Source organism: Drosophila tropicalis, unplaced genomic scaffold, assembly GCF_018151085.1.
Source record: "Drosophila tropicalis isolate 14030-0801.00 unplaced genomic scaffold, ASM1815108v1 contig_905, whole genome shotgun sequence".
Taxonomy (NCBI): domain Eukaryota; kingdom Metazoa; phylum Arthropoda; class Insecta; order Diptera; family Drosophilidae; genus Drosophila; species Drosophila tropicalis.
Window position 1 is genome coordinate 758530 of NW_027173405.1, and position 22325 is coordinate 780854.

The 22325-nt window shown below is 39.9% G+C and overlaps 2 protein-coding genes across 2 annotated transcripts in view; both read right to left on the reverse strand.

The window, feature by feature from the left end:
* Window positions 1–1324: 1324 nt before the first annotated feature.
* LOC137586136 (calcineurin-binding protein cabin-1-like) overlaps window positions 1325–22325 on the reverse strand; it is a 1431569-nt gene continuing 1410568 nt past the window's right edge. Inside the window, exon 14 of the mRNA XM_068302145.1 lies at window positions 1325–1464. The gene's annotated coding sequence lies outside the window, so the exon portion shown is untranslated. The remainder of the gene's footprint in view (window positions 1465–22325) is intronic.
* Window positions 10546–12750, reverse strand: LOC137586128 (uncharacterized). Its single transcript, XM_068302133.1, has one exon. It carries the CDS (start codon window positions 12748–12750, stop codon window positions 10546–10548), a length of 2205 nt encoding a protein of 734 aa, XP_068158234.1.

Here is a 22325-nt window from a genome sequence, read left to right on the forward strand (position 1 = left end):
AACAAGCTCTGCAAACTGTGTTTGGCGCCCACGATTCATTCAGTATAACATCACAATTAAAGTAATGTCGAAATGCCGTAACAAAATTTTCACTAACTGATCCGTGCTTATCACTCGCCGGGGTAAAACGTCCGCAACAGTAGCAGAAGTTATTAATATTTGCTGGACACTTGCACATTTTGCTTAAACTTGGGACTTTAAACTACGGGCACCTGTTCTTAATACTGATTTTTACGACAGTAAGTAAGCTTACTGTAAGTTTTGTAAGCTGTGCTTGAGTATATGCCGTTACTTACCGGAGTCAATGGCTATCGCTCATATACTTTGAACTATATTCTATTAGAATCCGAACGGAGAATTTTTTTTTATAAATTACATATGTATGTACATATATCTTCCGTTAGATTGCCTCGCTTTAAAAACATACGAGAATCTTGCAATTTAGACTTAAATCATTACAAACTTTTTCCTTATGGAAAGTATGTATGTCTAAATTTGTTGTTGTAAATTAATCTTGATACTATTCTCACAAAAAAATAGTTATAAATTAAAAATACTTCCAAAATATTATTATTTTCACAAAAAAATAGCAATAAATTAAAAATACGTCCATAATTACTTTAAAAAAGGGCTTAATTGTAATTTTTTCTAGAACTGTAGCTGAAAAAGTAATTTTGTGTTATATAACATTTATAAAATTAATTTATTTAACCATTAACAATATTTCTACAATAAATAAGGATGATTTAGGTCGAATGAATGAAGAAGAAATCGATATATAAGTCATATTTACCTCATATGACAAACTAAAAAATACCCCCAAAATGAAAAATTTCAACTCGCTATAAAAAAAAAAAAACGAGCTAACTTTGAAAAACCCAAATAGGGTTTTGCTATTCAATACATGTACTTTCAGAAAAAAAAGGTCCGGTGCGGTTTGATTTCAATACCCTTCATTTTGTTGCATAGTGTAATTAATATATTATTTATAATGTTTAACTGGAGGATTTTTCTTTGGCTTCCGTTGGCGTTGTAGTTGTAGAGATACCCCCCCCCCCACGTACCATTCACTCATGTACTTTTTTTTGTAATTAGCAATCTGGACGAAATGGCGAAGGAAGGAATGGGGAATAAAAACCTTAACACCGTCATAGGGGAATTTTTCAGCAATGCCGTAGCATCTTTAAGGAGGTTCTTTCTATCTTTTTTTTCTATTATTATTTGTAATGGTTTAGAGATGTTCTCTCTGATCCGGTCACGATTTGTTTTATCTTGCACGCTTATTTTATTTTAAAATTTAAAGTATCGGGCTTTATTCATTATTTACTTTCAATTTTTAATTATAAATATTCGGAAATTAAATACAAAAGTATATTATTAAATATGTAATACATAATGAATTCAAAAAGTTACTCGACTAATGTTGGAACCGGTTTTAGTATCTTCAGGAAGAGAGTTGGAGTGCTGTAAAGAAATAAACAATATTTCAATAGTATATGGAATGTTGAAACCCGGACAGTTAAGTTATTAACGAGTTTACATTCTTCGGCGCTGCCGAAGTTAGAGCGAGGTGAAACAAAAACAATATATAAAACCGCAAGCCCAAGGTATTCTGGTAAAAAACTGCTTCGGACATTACTTAAAAAAAAAACTCTTTATTAGGAATAGCTGATGGCCAGTCAAACGGCTATCTACAGTTTTTAGCGGACGTTGACGATACTATGCGCAGTACTTTCAAGTGACCCCTATGACAGCAGGACAAAGCCTGTTACGCGCGAGCCCAAGCAGATAGCTGCTTACCTCCCACACAACCGACCGAAAGGTGCAGCCGTATAACGCACGGTACGAATATTGGAGTGGTTTAACTCTTATTTCTTTATAATTCTAATAAGGATAAGAGCCAACCTTTTTATGATCTTACCTTAACAACTGTCATTAATGATGTCAGTTTATCATTTTCAAAAATCTCTTCGACGTGCTTCTCGTCTTTGTCAAAATTTGGGGAATGTCCACTGGCAGCACAGTGGGCCATAAGTGCTGTTTTTTGTATATTGGAGTGTTGCCGAAGTTTATAGTCAGATCTATGTTATGATAGTCTAGTTTTTAGTCTCGATTTGGTTGTCCCTATATACATTTTATCACAGCTTTCTTCGTTTGTCCCGTTGCACGGTATTTTATATACTAGAGTAACGTAGTATTTAGCGCATTTTTATATACTAGAGTAACGTAGTATATAAAATACCGTGCAACGGGACAAACGAAGAAAGCTGTGATAAAATGTATATAGGGACAACCAAATGGAGGCTAAAAACTAGACTATCACAACATAGATCTGACTATAAACTTCGGCAACACTCCAATATACAAAAAACAGCACTTATGGCCCACTGTGCTGCAGGTGGACATTCCCCAAATTTTGACAAAGTAAACATAATAGAACAAGAACAACATTATAACAAACGTTATACTTTGGAGATGCTGCACATAATAAATACACCGACAAATATAAGACTTAATTATAAGGTAGATACAGACAACTGCGCGCATTTATACAGGCATTTATTAGGGACAAGTCAGTGTGTAGCTCCACGTCACAGTGTGCGGACGTGTAAAAATAAGTAGGTGTTTCTTGTTGTTAAATTATGTTATGTTAAAGTTAATCACAATTAAATGTTTTTTATAGTTGCCCTGAAGACGACCACCGATGAGTGGTCGAAATATATCTGAAAAGAACAACACAAAATATTATTATTTTGTTTTATTCACAAAAGAAAATTTGACCTCGAGCCGGCAAAACATACATTTATCTTCAAAATGTGTATTATCCGTTTTTGTTTACCCGGAGAAGTGGGTAGGCAAGCTTCAACGTAAATTCCATCCACTTGATTTTGCAATATGTGATTTGCAATGAGGAGAAATTTCATGTTGGTAGCAGTTCTGATTTGCGCTCAATAATGGGTTAACGAGGAAATTCAAAAAGTATTAAGGGGGGAGCTTGCTTCAGGCTCACAAAATCGAATTTTTTTTGCTTAAATCTGTTCCTAATATATCTAAGAATATGTGTGTCAATTTTGGAAAGACGATTCGAATTATTTTCGAAGATACAGCACTAAAAGCAGTCGGGCGCCGATAAGGTATACGAGCGTTCGTAAACATTAAAGCGCGTACTCTCGAGTTTTCATTTTTGGATTTTCCAAAATTGGCGGGCAAAATTACAAAAAAAAGTATTTAACCAATCGTAAAAAACCAAAGCTTATTAGATTCAGTATCTTATTACCTCCTCTGTAAACCTACAAAATTCTTGAAAAAAAAAATTCTAAACAATTTTTTTTTACTAAAATGAAGTTAGGTTTTTTGGTGAAAAATTCATCTTTTTTTTTAAATCTAAAAAAAAACTTTGATTTTCGCGTTTTTTTCAGGTTCACATAGAAGAAGGACTAATGGAAATTAATTATCCATTTGATTTTTTTGTTTCAGACAAAAATTGCGACCTACATTTTGCCCGCCAATTGGACACTTCAATTGCGCGGTGGTGTACAAAAGTAGATGAAAGTGGGCTGTATTTCGATATTTTAAATTTTAAAAAATGTTTTTGTAAGTTTAAATATGTAATAAAATGATGTAAAAATTTCATTACATTTGCTTGTTTCTTTCTATCCTAAAAAAAAAATACGAAAAACTGCCTTTTTAGGCCTCCTAAAGCAGGCTCCCTTTTAAACTTGAAGTAACCCAATTATTTATTACATAAAATAGATATACCTATTTTCGTAGGCAACTTGGAGCAGTGTACAGCTGTATTTCAGGACAGTGAGACCGCCAGTTTATTTTTAGCAAAGTCGCTTTTGAAAGAGTAAATGAAGATCTGATCATCGCTAGTGGCGAGATGCAGATCGTTTTAGACCAAGTTAAAAATGATGCAAGTGTCCAGCTGACCTACTGGCAGGTTCCATTGGATCCAACATCCCTAGACAAAACTGCTTCTACGGTTCCGGATAGACCATTGTACCAATACAAAGTCATGACATTGGGATTAACATATGCTTCACAAACTATGACACGCTTTATGGATAAAGTAATCAGTCAAATATTTGGGGAATTTTGTTTAGATGGCGGTATAAAAAAAAATCCCGAGAAAATAGCAGCAATTGTGGATTTTTCAGTTCCAAAACCCTGAAAGATTTGATTTTGCCGCCAGCACAACATATTCCTTTCGTTTCATTATTGAACTTCAGAGCCTGACAGTAAGTGCAGACATGACTCTTCTGCCTTAAATATTAATAATTTTCAACCCCCGAAAACGTGCGTTTGAATCTCCGTAGAATGAGATCTGAGGAACCTAGAGCCTTAAATTCCTTATATCAACTCCGTACTTTTGTAAATAAAATCAGCTCATATTTTGAGTTTAACAAATGAAGATTGGGTTATTTTCCTTCTCCCTGGAATGATCCCTTGAGACAGCACTGCTCTGTCGTCGGCAGAAGCATCATTTGCGAAGTCGAAGGGTTTCTTATAATCTGGGAACATGAGTATGACACCCTCTGATGCCAGAATGGTTCTTAAACGGTCAAAAGGCGTGGCGTTGCTAATGTTTAAAATCAATTAAGACCATTTTTGACAAGTGCTTGCTTACATTTATATTTTTCCCTTTAAGCATGTGGGTTAAAAGTTACAAAAGTGCTAAAATATGTATTTCCCTTTTAGTATCGAATGTGCACATGTAAGTACTCGTGCAGGTCTCTGATACATAAATACAAATGTATATAAGTTATGATGTTGGATATGCCTCCTCAGGCCTGCCATGAAGGCGTGCAGAGCTCCCAATTTCTGTATTAAGAATGACGGCTGCTTGCTCCTCATGCGTCATGCCAATTTTAATTGTAATAAGAGTGAGTTTTTTCTCAACCTCATCATAGTACTGCATTAATTCTAGGTCTCTTTGTCTGACCATTTCTAATTGATGTCTAAGAACGCGCAAAGACGTTTTATCGGCGCATGTGCAATCAAGTCTAGCAATGATTGCATCGAAATTTAGCACAGTGTTATGTGAGGTAAGCATTGCGCGTGCGGCACCACAAACTTTATTTTTTTAAATAATCACTGCCGGGTAATGTGTTTCACTCCCATAGAATCCCTTGTAGGCCTGATATGCCTCTATGGCTGATTGTCTCCAAGACACATATTCTTAATGGTCATCATTAAAATTCGGCACCGATTTCGCAGCGTCGAGTCTAACCTCACATCTAATGTTGGGGTCAATTGTTACGCTTTCGTACACCTGTACTTGGGGCGCTTCAATTCTAAATGAGTTCACTTGGGGTCTCAGATGTTCGAGTTCGGCGTGTATCTCGCCTCTTATGCGTTGTTCTTGTGCGTTAAGCGCGGTGCGACTGCGCTCTGTATTATAACTCTTAACGTTTGTGGATCCATTTCTGTTTGATGGAGTGCCTGAGGCCTAGATTGTACTATAATATCTTCGTCGCTATCAGATTCTTTTTTAATGTCCCTATATGACCAACTCATTGGCAGTTGTTTAACACAGTGTCTTAGCGAATTCAATCTAACAATATAACCGCACATATTCAAACTCACAATTAAATTCAATGCAAATTAGTTACAAATCTAATGCAAATTATTCACAAGATCACTTAATGCTGCCACTTTTATTATTTTTTTTTTATTATTGTTTTTATATTTGTTTGGTTTCAAATTTATATATTATAATTTGTCTTTATTTTTTCCGAACAGTCACTTACATGTTGGTAGGGTGTGGATTCTTAGAGGGTAATCCATTTCCGGTTGGGCGCCAGTTATGATGTTGGATATATCCACTGGTTCCTGTTAGGGGTTGCCGTTGGTGGGATCCAGCTTATGGATTGATTTATGTTGATTAGGATGAGATACGATTAGGTATCTGAATCACCGTCCTTGTGGATCAGCAATATATTAGAGATTATAATTTGTGTTACGGCTAAGTGCCGGAGTTATGCTTCTTTATTGTTAAAGGGTTATACCAAAACTAAATATATTGAAGGAAATAAAAGAGAACTAAACCTAAGTACATAAATTGGAATATGAATCTAAAGCTAAATACATAAGTGGGAATATGAATCTAAAGCTAAATACATAAGAAGTAAATATGTAAGGCGTATGGTCATGGTAGAGCTCATAGGCTCTTGGTTAGACGCTGTGTCAGCGTATTTATGCTTATGTGGAATTCGTCACATCGACGTTGCAGCTGCACAGGTTCTTCTAAGACTTAGTACAGGACAGTTCGCTAGATTGTTTGTCCTTCTAAGTTCATTGCCGTCCTCGGTGATGCATGACTCTTGGACGAATTTTTGCAGTTTAGCAGCTGACTTCCTCTGGTATCTGCAGTAACCAGCTACGACGAGGCTACAGAGCAAGAAGCTTACAAGTACTCCGATCGCGAACCAAACCTTGGGCGATCCGTTGGATATCATATCATCATTCAACTCCTGGATGGCGTTTAGGTTGAGTTCATTCATTCGCTGTAGCAGAGGTAGACTTAACACATGATCGTGTCCCGTTATATGTAGCAAAGGGGAAGCTGGGATGCCAGGAACCTTGCTTACGACCTTGTTGTGGTTGAGGTACATGGTTCCGTTTATCGTAGCGCTTTTCTCAAACGTTAAATTATGGGTTCCGTTGACGTATAACGTAGGGCCATCATCTACGCTGATACTCGCACGCGTGTTGACAATAATTATCCCCTCGTCAACCCTTGTAGTGGGCTCCAGGTGACTGGGCTACATGCGACATATAGCAGATTGCCCTGAATGTAGTCCGCGAGCGCATGTGTCATGCTTAGCCAGTTTGCAAAATGTTGCGTGATTGTTGGTAATGCATTCTGTGACCGCCTTCACTCCGTCGTCGCATTCTGCCACTATGTTGTCGTGTATCTGTAGTATGGTGTCCCCATGTATCAAAGGGAAAATAATGACCTTCTTACATAAAAGTTAAATTCTAGGGTAATCTATAATTATATGTATGGTACTATCGGACTGAAATATTTTAATGTTGGACACAGCCATTAAATTAACTATGGAGACTGTTGTGAACTGTTCGGTAAAAATAGATTTTAAATCTTCTTGATCAAAAATGGCTGGGTTTATTATATTAGATTTGGCAAGTGTGACAGTAAGCATAAGGTCTTGAATTTCTGTAATTAGCATTCTATTTCTTGTTAGTAAAGTTTCGTATAAGTGTGGGATATCGGTAATTTCACCACTTCTGGACTATATTGTTTTATTAACAGTATTTGTAAGTAAATTAATTTGCCTTTGAGTTTCTGTGTTAATTATTATTTGTCTATTGTTAGATTGAATTAACTGTGCTTTTGTTATTTTAATTCTTTCCAAATCTGCCGCATCATGCGTTCCTGCCACAACCTTTAGCGCTGTGCCCAAAAAATCTAGACTTCTTGCTATCCTGTGGTGTATCGTGTATGGCGGACAAAAGATTTTTACATGTGTTATGTCTACTTCTATAAATTTTTGCATGTTCGTCAAGGGAAATAATTCAGCCAGTTTTATCGTATCGTTTATGATTTTCGTGAATTCAGTCAGGTTCGTCGAATGTCTTAGGTAGCTGCGTTGCTCCCATATTAAAACATTGTCGTCTAGCACGGGAATGTAATTTGCATTGGAGTAGTCGGTAATGCGTGCCCCTGCTGCGGCTAGGACTGACAGTATTATGGTGATTAACCTGTGGGGAATGTAAACAATGACTATAGTGACTTTGTGGTTTGATATAGCAAATAAAGAACTTGATCAAAATTACTTCAAATTGTCCTTATGGACCACCCTCCCCTTAATAAGTACAGAAGTTCCCAGGTCTGCTTGTACGCGTCCCTCAGAACACAACGGGGATAATTTGTTTCCCCTTTTATTGTTCTTAATAAATACTTTGTCGCCTACGTCAAATACCCTATTTTGCCCATCTGGGTTGCATCTGTTGAGTTGATCTTGTTGTGCTTTGTTTATTCTGTGTTTAATATTTTCCCGCAAAACAGTGTGTTGTGCATGGATAACGTCTATTGGCTTTTCTTCCGTAACCGAATGAATTGTTTTATTATATTCTATTGCTGCTCTTACTATGATCTGTGTCGTATCATCAAGTTGTTTATCAATTTTCATGCATCTGGCTATCTCTAGCAATGTACTGTCCATTCGAGCAGCTATGCAATGGAGGTGCGTTTACTACGTCTATTTCGAATTGATTTTTTAACATCGAAGTAATCGTCTCTGAATTAAACGATGCTTCGTTGTCACAATAAACTGTCTTTATTTTTGGAAAAATATTGAGTAATTGCAATATGGGGAGAGTAATATCCGTTATTTTTCGGGATAATAAGGGTTGTACAACAGCAAATTTGGAAAAGTTGTCCACGAAGGTCAAGAATAGCTTATGGTCAGTGGAGAATATATCGATATGCAGCATTTCGCCGGGATAAGACGGAATAGGTGTTTGCCCAAGTTCTTGTATTTTTGGGTGACGGGCGTACTTAGGTGTGGTGCAGACTTTGCAATTTAAGACGATTTCATTGGTTAATTTGGCCATTTTTGGGAAGTAATACTACCGGAGTATTTGTTTGATATTTTCTTGCGCTGCTCTATATGAGCGATTATGTTCGGTATTAACTATCTGAATCTGATCATCTATGTTGGTTATATCAGCAACCATGTTCTTGCAATGCCAAAACTTTGCTGTGGGGAAAAGTCGCACTAATTCATGTTGAAAGGCGACTAATGTAGGAAGATCGCAATGGAATGCATTTACAACATCACGGTTCACCACAACCTTTAAGGACTCAAGGAGATCGTTCTTGTCTGTGAATTATATCACATGGCGAGTTTTGCTGCCGAATAGAATTAGTCTCCGATGCAAGTTGTAGCGCGCCTTTTCTAGGATTACTTGGTTTCTAAAGAGATTAACAGGCTTGTCTGTTGTCTCGATTGTGTAGGTCAAGGAAAGCTCACTGTGGACGGTGGCAGCACATGATTGAATTTCATCTTGTAGGGCATTTACATTTTGCCTTGATAAGGCCATTTGCCTTGATCTGCCACTAGGTTTTCTTTCCCTGGCTTGTAATGAATTTGAGCGTTAATGAATTTGAGCGACCACTCGAACTAGTCTGATCCAAGATGATGTTCTTTCGAGTAGTACATCGAATGGGGAATCCTCAATATCATTGGAAATAGTTGTCAAGACTTTGGTTTTGAGCTCAAGTTCTGCTGCTGGCTTGAGAATTGAGCAGCAAGTTGATGGTCTATTCATTGTCTCTGAGTATAGTGTAGCCAAGATGGTCCTTTCCACTATAGATCAAAGTTAATTAACTCACTCGCTAGCATGTCTCGTGATGCACAATCCGCCGGATTCTCCTTAGTGCTGACATGTCTCCAAGCGCTACGTGGTATGATCTCCAGTATTTCTGCCGTTGGCAACAAATGTTTTAAGTTTACACGTTTGATGCGAAAGCCATGACAGAACGATTGTAGAATCGGTCCATGCGTGTATCTTAACATCCTTCTGGCGCAGAGCAGACCTTACTGCTTGGAACAAACGAGCTAATAATAGAGCTCCGACTTCCGCTTTAATGGTAAAACTCTTGTTTTTCCGATGCTTCCATCTAAGTGTGTCACACGGTTGTAAATAACAGCAGAGTAAGCCTTTAACGAAGCATAATTCCCGTAGCAGAATTTTAAATTTGATCACCACTAGCGCCAAAATGCCGAGTGGGTCAAAGATGCGCGTTGCTTTGTACAACACATATGATCCGATTTTAAGACCTTGGATGTTAGGACGTCTTCTCCAGGATGCCAATGCAGCCCAAGCACCTTTGCTGCCATCCTTGAGAAATCAATTTCATTTCCCTCGTTGCTGGCAATTCGTTTACTATTCGAGACCCATTTGCTTAGCTCCAATTGTGCCCGTGACATAAGGAGTATCAGCTCTTCCTTAATGTCGAGCAGTTCTTGTTCGTTCATGGCTCCTGTCAGTACGTCATCGACGTAGAAATCATCCAAAAGCACATGCCGTGCCATAGGTGACTGTGGTCAACTTGTAATGCTTCAATGGTTCCTCAGGGTCTTCTCTCCAAAGGATTCGTTGAAAATTCTGATGTTCAGGGGCCACTAAAATCTGTCTGAACATTTTGACGATGTCCGCAGAAAATACGAATCTGTGCATTCGAAAACGCAGACAAACGTTGAAGAGGTTGCGTTGTATACATGGGCCAATGTGAAGTGCGTCGTTAAGAGATCGTCCATCCCGATCTTGAAATGATCCATCGAACACCACCCGCAGCTTGGCGCCTATGACTGGATGGTGTGGCAAATAGAATGACTTCTTACATACGTTTGTGTCTTCGTCTGCAGCTACTTCCTTCATGTGACCCAGCTGGATATACTCTCTCATAAACTGAGTATATTTTAACTTCAAGCTGGAGTCCTTCATTAGACGACGCTCGACTGCGAGAAAGCGCGATCTCGCTACTTGAAATGTATCCGCAAATTGTGGGTTTTGTTACTTGAAGGGCAAATCGACTATGTATCTTCCATTCGAGTTGCGGTTGTGGGTACGCCGGAAGTGCGTTTCGACCTTTTCATCCTCTTTGTTTACAGTTGTGTGTGATGGAACTTCCTCTAGTTCCCAAAATCTTTGCAGTAGTCCATCTATATTAACCGTAGTCAGCAATGACGTAGATGATGTTTGCAATCTTGAAGTGTATACCGATGTGATTACCCATCCAAATATGGTGTTAACTGCAATAGGGTGCCCTTGACCATCGCATAACTTCTCTCCGGTGAGAACTAACCAAATGCAATCATTGCCCAGCAAAATGTCGATTGAGGCGTTAGTTCTGAAGTCAGGGTCAGCCATTTGGTATCCCTTAAATACCGACAGTGATGAAGCATCAATGTTTTCACGTGCCAATGGTGAGGTGATCTTTCCTAAAATGTGAGCTTTAATATCGATGCAATGACTCGACACACGAGACATCATCTGGAGAGAGCAGAAACCTCTGGTTATTCCCGCCTTGACGTCTGAGATGCCCGATGTGGCAACTCGAAATGGCGAACGTCCCAACGTCTGTACGCACCGTTCCGAAATGAATGACAAGTCTGAGGCGCTATCCAATAAAATACGGCACGTCAGCAAGGCTCCTTGAGAATTTCGGACGTGTACCAATGCAGTAGGTAGAGTGCTTCTTCGTTGGCCATTTGGCTTACTGGGTCTGGTAACATTCATCATTGCTATCGCTGATGCCGCTGGTGACTCCTCAGAAACCTGGCCTGAGTTGCCTTGGTGCTGTTCTGAGCTATTTTGCTGTGTAGAATGGCCTTCAGAATGCAGCATAGAATGATGGCGGCGCTTGCAATACTTGCAAGAAGACTTCGAGCCACAAGCGCTTACTCCATGTCCAGTTCTCAAACAATTAAAACACATATGTTTCTCCTTCGCAAAGGTGTAACGTTGCTTGACAGTCAAGCTCTGGAATTGAGGACAAGCCGACAGTATGTGCTCAGTACTATGACATTTCATACAATTACCTGTAATGGCAAGCATGGTGCGTGCTTGCCTTTTTCCCTTTTCATCCCTCGGTTTGCTCGCTACATGATCGATAACTTGACTGAGCTCAAGGCGATCGCATCGTGAGTCCAAAAACTTGAGCAACTCTTCAATGGTAGGATTTTCGATATCTTGGCTTTTGTCGATCCATTCACGTCGGGTAGCCTCATCAACCTTGTTGATGAGCAAGTATATGAGCCAACAGTCACGGCCCGTTTGTCCAGAAGCGTCTAAAGCCCGAATAACATCACTGGCTCCGCAAGTCAGAGCGCGTAGCGATGATGAGTTTTGCCCAACAGCTTTTGGCAATGCGGTGAATGTGTCCATCAGTAAATTCACCAAGTAACGGGGCTTTTCATATCGATCACTCAATGATTTCCATGCAGTGACGTAATTTGCATCCACTACGGGCAGATGCTGGATGAGTATCGCTGCTTCTCCTATGACGCATGACTTAAGGTGATGAAACTTTTGGATATTCGTTAAAGTTGTCACTCCGTGAATGGTACTCTCAAACAGGTCTTTAAAGGCATGCCAATCCTTGTAATCTCCACCGAAGGGCTTGATGTTGATTTTCGGTAATTCACAATCTCTTGGTGCCGCTGTTGCAACCGACTGTGAGCCTGACGAAGACGAAGATTGCTGTGGCGAGAGCAATCTCTCAACCAATAGTTGCTGCTGCTCCATTTGCCGTCGCTGGTGTTCCATTTGACTCTGCATCTGGAGTTCCATTTGACGCTGCTGGTGTTCCATTTGACTCTGCATCTGGAGTTGTAGTTGTTGCTGTTGATTCTGCATTTGTTGCAGAATTCCTTGGAAGAGCGAACCATCGTTACCAGCCGCGCCGATTTCTTCCAACTTGCCAGACGGAGCCAAGGCAGCTCGTAAAGCCTTAAGGCGGGCATTTGCTATTTTATATTTCTCCTCGTATATCCCGAAGTCTTCGGTAGGGTCCACATAACCCTCTAGTTTGTCGTATTTGGCCAATTCGTCGCCAGACTTCACGAACTCGTTCCACGCATTGGACAAAGTTTCCAATTTGGTGTCAATTGCGAAGACGTCGGCATCCTGTGCAGGATTCTCTGCATATCCATATATGCGGGTAATAGTTGTCTTCAATCTTCCTCTGGCCTTTATGAATGTTTTCATTTCCTCCATGATGAAATACCAAGAAATCTCCACTGCTTGTGTGGACCAAAAATTTCAAGACGCGTCTTTTTCCAGAGATGTGTTCCCTCACGATCTCGTCGATTATATCGATAACAGATACCGATAGGCGAGTGGCGCCACCGTTTGTCCGCGCTTTTTCCAATAAGCACGCGATTGTCTATTCGATAGTAGGCCAGAACTATCGACTACTAACTTTGAGGTTAACAATTAATTGCAACCACGTTGCAACAAATTATTAAGCAATGAGTAACAAACAAACAATGCCCAACGATCCGGCTCGAAGGACCAAATTATGATGAACAATAAACCACTGTGTTTAATATCTCATAAGAACTTAACTTTATTTTTACTTCAATTTTGTTGAACTGTGTCTGCCACTGCTAGAACACGTCTTGATCGTTCGTTTGCTTGCTTATCACTAAATTTTCAATTCTTACGCAACTACGTAGGTCATATAGGTTTATAAAGAGTGACAGAGACAGAGCATACCAGACTGACGCCAGTATATTCTAGAAAACTTAAGAGAAAATACAAAAACAAAAGCATTGTGAGATGTGCAAGATCATTCATGAGTCTTTGCCTTGCTGCGTATAGCAATGCAAGTCAAATGACAATTGGTTCCTCAACAAGATCATAGGAAAAATTAAGAAGAAATTGGGATATTATAGTTAGCTATTTTAATATTGGTAGCCATAAATCTGGCTTTGCATTATATGCAATATATAATAAGATAATTAAGAAAAGATATCAGAGTAGAGCAGATGGCGACCGCGTCAACTCTTTTTTGGTAACTCTTTCCTTACCTATTAGCCATCAATGTGGAAGAACGTTTTATCTATCTACGTTTTATTTATCTAAATAACTAAAATATTGATCATAGTCACTGTTTTCCACCGATCGTTCCTATGGGAGCTATTTGATATAGTCACCCGATCTTTATCAAGTTCGGCACAGTCATTAACAGATATATTAAATTAAGAAATGTCTAATTTGAAAGCAATCGCGTTAAAAGTAACGAAGTTATTTACAAAAGTCACTGTTTTCGACCGATCGTTCCTAAGGGAGCTAAATGGCATAGTCGCCCGATCTTGATCAAATGTAGCTCTTACGGTCTAGGAGGAATTTGCGTTGATCCAGACGGACGGACGGACGGACGGACATAGCTATTTGAACTCGTCTCGTCGTGCTGATCAAGAATATATATATATTTTGTATGGTCGGAGATGCTTCGTTCTATGCGTTGCACACTTCTGACCAAAATTAATATACCATTTTTGCAAGGGTATAAAAAGTGTTACAGTGAAAGGGAAAAGTCTAAAACGGAAACTATAAAAAACATGAGCGTGAATAACAGTCTTGGCACCCCGACATCAGAAGTGGGATCGCCTCCACACCAAAGCGAACCTGATGACCGCATTTGTTTCATTTTGGAGTCGCAACATCGCAGCATGATGGAGAGTATTAAGGCAGTAAGAAATGAACTCCTTTAAAAGAAAGGTACTGGTCCGATAGGCCTGCCAAAGTTTAATCCTAATGCCCCAGGATCAAGCGCCCTTGTCTAGTGCTCTACAGTGGACCTCATCTTGGAAGAAAACTTTTTAGACGGCAGCGCACTTTTCATGGCTCTAGGCAAATCACTGCATCCAACAGGCTTCCTCAAATATCCTTTGCTGGTATGGTATGGCCCCAATTCAAGGAATTGTTTCTGCAGCATTTTGAAGCCACCGAAACCCCAGCTGCGGCAGTTTTCAATATTTTAACGGCAGCCGGTTGTTAACGTCACTTCTGTCAAAATGGAATGGAATGAGTATGGAGCAAGCTGCTACGTGGTTTTGGCTCACGTTGCTCAGGACACCAAGACGCGAGAGGAAATGCAAGTCGAGTTAATTGCGTTTTCTGTTTAAAGAGACGAGACCATTTTAATCCGGGAGATTTCGAAAGCAAGCGAATGCGGCTACAATCTGACGTCAAATGCCATTTCTGGCGTCAGGCTGTCTCTCCTCCAGAGCAGAAGAGAAAGACAATCATTTGCTTCAAGTGCGATGGAGTGTTTTGATTCTGGATCTGAGTGTTCCTTAATAAAGGAAAGTGCTGCCGATAAATTTTACGGATAAATTTAAATTTAAATTAATAATATTGTAAAACTTAACAGTTTAAGTAAAGAACACATTTATAGTACACAGCAGGTTTTAACCAATATAAATGTAAAACCATACCATTTGGAGGTTTTGATGCATGGTATTATGGATAGATTTTTGCAGTACGATATGTTGATTGGCCGATAAAATCTTAGCCAGGGCCTTGGCGTAACAATGGACGCTGAGAACCTCCAAAGTTTTACAACAAAAAAAGCCCAACTAACTAGTTTAGTCGGATAAGAGGATGCCATCAAATCTGACAGCGATATAAGTGAATTTAATAAGATTGCTGTAATTAATATCTTAAAGCGATACTCTGATTGGTTTATTGACGGAATTCCAAAGACTCGAGTCTCCACAGGGCAGTTGGAAATTAGACTTATAGATCCACAAAAAACAGTACAACGGCGTCCATACAGGCTTAGTGAGGAAGAGAAGTCAAACATTATTCGTCCTAGTTGCTCACCTTTTGCCAGCCCTATGATGTTGGTTAAAAAGAAAAATGGCACTGACCGTCTTTGTGTGGACTATCGTATGTTAAATGATAATACAATCGCCGATAGGTATCTTTACCACTTATCTCAGACCAGATTGCTAGGCTTCATGGGGCTAAAGAGAGGGGTTTGCAAATAAAAGAAAAGGCTAACTACAATATGCAAATGAAAAAGAGACAAAAAAAAAGAGAATATTTTTTGTATTAAAATACAAAACAACAAAACTTGTCACAAGCGCAAAGTTTTGAAACCGCATGGAACGCACTCAAACAGCCTTTCGAAAATAAGCGCCTTATCATGAACAGCCAATTCAGAGCACTTCTTGACCTGCCTCAAATATGCCAAGTGTCCGGAAATGCATTAAAGGATCATCAGAATGCGCTTCAGGCATCCATTCGTGCTTTTGCGTACTGTTGGCTGCCAGTCATCAAGTGGGGTGAAATTTTCGTTTGTCCAATAAAATTTCCAAAAATTACCGTTACCCAGAGTGGCAAACGATGCTATGGTTAGCTATTATCAATAAAGACGTATAAAGACGTATTTTGCGAACTAAGCACTGGTGAGCTCGCTATTTTGTACTATAAAAGAAATGCATTATTCTTAGTAAGATCAGATACCAATTGTAGCTACATCGGGTGTGCATCGCTGTGTCTTTGGCCCCCATCTCTACCTTTGTAATCTCAATCCGAGGTCCACCCAATTTATGTGTTGGTTGCGACAACCTTTAGTCACTGGTTTATGTGCTAGTGCCTATATATATATATAAATAAATAAACATTTAATAACTTCAAGAAATACTAACGTCTTTCATTAAACATTTTGGTGACCCCGACATTGGCGGCTCCAAGTTAAAAAAGTAACAGACTTGGTGAAACCGTCATCAAGCGAGAATATTTGGTCAACCCAGGCGACCAATCTCTCAAGAACAAGGAAACTGGTCTACTAGGCGACTACTTTCTTTGCACGCTTTACACACAGAACAATCCTAAGCGAGGGCACAAATTGATAAACATTTCACATCAATCTGGGGTCCCGACGAAAAACATCGCAATTGATTAACTTGGAAATCATTGCGTAGCCACCTTTCCAATAAAACAATTTATTGGAAAACTAGGAGTTGGTTTTCCGCAACGGGGTAGCAAAGCATACCCATTGAATAAAAGATGACCAACTAGGCGATCACTTTGTCAAAAAACATTTAACAACGATTTGAGTCAACGAGGCGACCAAGTCATAAAAGTTAGTTTTATATAAAATAAAGTTTGATCAACTCATAAACTCTGTTGCATTCCCTGGCGTCAGCAATAACTGACCTAGTTAACTCGGTCAGTAACCCAGGTAGTACGCACGAGTACATAGTTTGCATTAGTCTGCAATTTTTGAAACAAAGAAAAGAAACTCAAAAAATTCGTCACTATCGTGGCATTTATCAGTGTAAAAGAATAGGTATATTGGAAATAAAAATAAATTATTGTTAAAACACTAATCAAAAGGCGACTTCGATTTATTTCTTATTCTTATTTGTGCTACACTTGACCAATTTTAGGAACGAGTCGGATCGTTCCCTGTCTTTGACAAAATAAATAAACTCCCATCGGGTCAAGTACGTGTACAGATAAGCAATTAGATAAGAAAAAAAAAAAAAAAAAAGATTCTTTCGCCAGGAAAACGAAGCCATCTTATTTCGAGGAGACACTTGAGCTCCTGGAGTACATGTAAGAGAACTTCGAGAAAAGTCATCAGGAGTTGATGGACAAATTAAATAACGTGCCAACTGAAGATGACTACTTTGTAACGGACTATTTCAGCAAAATGAAGGCGGTTGTATCTAATATAGTGGAAGATTGGAAGGACCATTTGGCAAAAATAAAACTAGAGAGACAAGCTCGCCAACGAGAGGAAGAGCGAGCCGTGATTAAACCACTGGTTCGCAAGCAAAGTGCTCTGCTGGATTCATTGTCCAGGACATTAAGCCAAATTGTGCCTGAAGAAAATCTGACTTACAAATCGGTAGTCGATAAATTATGGATGCAAATTGAAGAAATCCATTATGAGATTCATCAGCTAGCTGAAAATCCGACCGAAGCCGGATATAATACAGCTACGTTTGTGGCCGCAGAAAATACAATGCTGAAATTCTGTGTGGCACCAGCAGAAAATGTAGTGATACAATCACCACCTGTATTGTAATCGATACAATCATTGCAACTACCCAAAATTCCCATTCCAAACTTTGATGGGGATTATCTGAAATCGCAACAATTTCATGACATCTATAAAAAGGTGGTTCAGGAGTCAAATGTATCCACGATAGAGAAAATGTGGTACTTAAAATCAAACCTGTCTGAAGAAGCAGAGAGGTTGATACGGCTCCTGGAATTAACAGAAGCCAATTACAACACTGCTTGGTCAGTGTTGCAGGAACGATTTAATAACAAACGAGTTCTAGTAACAGCCATACTGGCAAAGCTGTTTGATCACCCAAATGTGGGAAATGACATAGCTTCGATAAAGAATTTGCATGATAAAATTTTTGAATCATTGCAAGCCTTAAAAAGTAGGCGTCAATGTGTGATCGTCAGATGCTGTCATAATGTTTCATATAACAAGAAAATTGGTTAGATTCAACCACGCACTATATGAGCAATCTCTTTCCAACACAAGGGATCTGCAGGAAGTAAAGGACTTCCTATCCTTCTTGGAACAGCGCTTCCTAACATTAGAGGCGATTGGGAAACCAAGAAACGAAAATCGCAGCATTGAAAAACCAAATCCAAGGAAGACATGCGCAACAGCAACTGGGACAAACAGTACCTTGTGTGCTTTCTGCGAAAGAGCAAAGCACAAACTCTTCCAATGTGAAAAGTTCAAAGTCAAATCCGCAGCAGAGCGGCTTTATTGGGTGCAGAGAAACAAATTGTGTGTCAATTGCTTCAAGCCGGACCATATGGCAAAAAATTGGTCCTGGAGGGGATGCTTTAAGTACGATAAAAAACATAACACAATGTTGCATTTAGAAACAGGCAACCAAAGTGCTACATCTGCGTCTGCAGCTTCTGCATATGGAATTGGCAGAAAATACACCCTGTTGGCAACGGCCAAGGTATTGGTAAAAGGGATCAATGAAAGGAAAGGAGAATTTCGAGCACTCCTGGATAGCGGCTCACAAGTAAATCTCGTCTCAGAGAGACTGGTAAAGAAATTATCGTTAAAAATTAGCGAGACTCATGTGCACATAAATGGAGTGGGTGGTCAACCACAGATAAGCAAGGCGCGAGTAAGCTTGGTTGTAAGGTCAAGATACAACAAGTTCGCAATGCTAGTTGAGGCATTTGTATTGCCACACATAATAGGTGACCAACCCACAGAACAAATAACGCAGAAAGTCACATTACCAGACAACATTCAATTAGCGGACCCAACATTTGATAAACCAGGAAAAATTGATATGCTGTTGGGAGCTGATGATCACTATGCTATACTGCTACCAGAAAGGAAACGGGGTAATCAAAACTCAGAGTTTGGATGGATTATTGCTGGCAGAATTAATATGTCAACGTCAGCCTTAATCACATGTATGGTAGGCATGACGAATCCAGAGGAATCACTAGAACGGTTCTGGCAGCTAGACACACTAGAGCCAATAAAAAGGTACAGGAGTCCGGAGGAAGAGTATTGTGAAAAATTCTTCCTTGATAACCTACACACGGCGGCGGACAATCGACTAATTGTAAAGCTTCCATTTGCTGAAGAGGCGTCATGTCTTGGAGAATCTGGGGAAGTAGCCATAAGAAGATTCATGTCGTTAGAGAGGCGAATGAACCCAGACATAAAGAATGAGTATGTAAAATTTATGTCAGAATATGAACAGCTTGGACATATGAAGCAGGTAATGGTAGAACAAATTCCTTAGAACCAGTACTTTATACCGTATCACTGTGTACTAAAGCAAGAAAGTACCACCACCTAGCTAAAAGTGGTATTTGATGCATCATGCAAAACGTCATCAGGAAAATCACTGAACGACATTTTATATCCTGGACCAGTTGTACAGAGTCAACTCTTCTCAATTCTTCTGCGGTTCAGGACACACAAATATGTGTTCACGGCAGATATTGAAAAAATGTATCGTCAAGTTTGGATAAACCCTGCCGATCAATTCAATCAGATGATTGTGTGGAGAGAGGATCCAAGTCAAGAACTAAAGTTTTATCGTTTAAAAACGGTAACTTATGGAACCACGTCAGCCCCATATTTAGCGACGAAGTGTCTGGAATATTTGGCACTGAAAAACATTGAAAAATTGTCGTCTGGAGCATCAGCATTAAAAAATGACTTTTATGTTGATGATTGTCTCACAGGAGCAGACAGTTTACCAGAAGCCCTGCAAATAAGACAAGAGCTTCTAGAAATCTTGAAACCTAAGGGTTTCAACTTACGAAAAATGGTGTTCAAATAGCAGTCAACTTCTAAAGGAAATTCCAAAGGAAGATACGATTGCTGACATCAATCTCGGTGACACACTGGAACAAACAAGTGTCAAAACATTGGGAATCATATGGGCACCCAAAGAAGACCAATTATGTGGAAAGGCTCAAAGACATACAAAAGGAATAACCAGACGAGTGGTGCTATCGGAAGTCGGTCAAATCTTTGATCCTCTAGGACTGTTCGCACCGGTAGTGGTAAGAGCAAAAATGTTTCTTCAACATGTTGCTATCGAACGAATTGAGAAGCAATGGGAAGCTTACCGAGAGGATGTACAGGCACTAAACCACATGAAAATTCCAAGGCATATTTTTGATGGCAAGGTCCCCACTACAAAGGAACTGCATACATTTGTTGATGCATCAGAAAAGGCGTATGGTGCGGCAGTTTATGTCCGATCAACCTATAAAAATGGACAAATTTCGGTCAGATTGTTGTGCGCCAAGTCGAGAGTGGCTCCCCTGGAAAAACAGACACTGCCCCGGCTGGAACTATGTGCAGCTGTACTTGGAGCTGAACTCACGGATAGAGTTCGACAGGATCTCCAATTCGGATCAGAAAGTGTAGAATCATTCCTCTGGTCAGACTCAACAGTAGTACTCTCGTGGATTAATTCACGGGCATCACATTTCCACACGTTTGTGGCTAATCGGTTGACAAAAATACACGCAGTATCACATCCAAGGCAATGGCGGCATGTGTCATCAGCGCTCAACGCAGCTGATGTTCTGTCTCGAGGCATATCAGCAGTTCAGCTTAGCACACATACATTATGGTTGTATGGACCACTATTTCTGCATGGACCACAACGTGGCTGGCCAGCACCATTTAAGCCTACAGAGCACACGATGGATACCGCTGAGAAGAAAACCAAGGTATTCAGCATGGTGACTGCCACGGCAAACAACAAGAGTGGATGGATATATACGGTAAATCACAAAAATTCGTTTTACCGGCTACAGCGAATAGTGGCGTATGTGCTACGGTTTTGTCACAAGCAGAGCAGGAAACCAACGGCTCAGTTAGAGTTGGAAGAGTTAGACCAAGCACGGAGAGTGATCATTAAGCAAATTCAAGAAACAGGATTTGCATATGAATTACGGCACTTAAAGAAACGACCTGATCAACCGCTAGATCGCAAAAGCACGGTGGCAACATTGCCACTAATACTGGATGAAGATTCAATGATACGAGTAGCAACTAGGCTACAACAAGCACCAGTATCAACGGAAACAAGGAATCCATATCTCTTGCCGTATAATGATCCGGTGGTAAAAATGATGCTACGGAAACTTCATGAAGATAATCTTCATTGTGGACATGAGGCACTACGCGGAATAGCTCGGCAACAGTACCACATCATTAAGGTGAAACCGATGGTCCGGAATGTGATTCAGGGCTGCGTAGTATGCACCAAGTACCGGCCTCAGTTCTTTAAACAAGTCATGGGCGACTTACCTGAGCATCGGGTATCTCAGAATAGACCCTTTCTCAATGCCGGAGTAGACTATTGTGGACCATTCTGGATCCACCATAAGGTTCGAGGAAAACGTCCCGACAAAGCCTACATTGCAGTATTTGTATGCTTTGCAACCAAGGCAGTACACTTGGAGTTGGTCGGAGACCTGTCCACCTCTTCATTTGTGGGCGCGCTTCAGCGCTTTATTGGGCGCAGAGGAAGATGCCAGACATTATACTGCGATAATGCAACAAACTTTGTTGGAGCAAACAACCAACTTAAGGAACTGACCGATACAATACACTCAGAAACGGCAGCAGGTAGTATCAAGGAATTTTGCAATCAAAAAGGAGTGCAATTTAAGTTCATACCACCACGGTCTCCACATTTCGGAGGATTATGGGAAGCTGCGGTAAAGTCCGCTAAGCATTTACTGTTGAAAAACGTATCGACAGTAAACTTAACGTTCGAACAACTGTCTACCATCATTGTCAATGTTGAAGCAGTGCTGAACTCTCGTCCGTTAACGCCGAACTCAGACGATCCCAACGACTTAACAGCTCTAACCCCAGGCCACCTATTGATCGGAGAACCATTAGTAGCCCAACCAGATGCAGAACCAATAACACAGCGATCGATTCCAGAGCAATGGGAATTAGTGCAACGGCTTAAGCATACATTCTGGACACAATGGTCTCAAGAGTACTTACAAGAATTGCAGGGTACATCCAAGTGGAAAAAACCATATAACAATGTCAAAGAAGGCATGATGGTAATTCTAAAGGAGGATAATGTGCCAATTTTGCAGTGGCCAATTGGACGAATTGTTAAGTTATATCCAGGTTTGGATGGATACGTCCGCGTGGTAGACGTTAAAACAGCCAGAGGCACCTACAAGCGGGCTATCCATAAATTGGCCCCCTTGCTTAGAGAGACGGCAACAAAACGTAAAATCGAGGCAGATGACACAGAAGCGAATTCCCA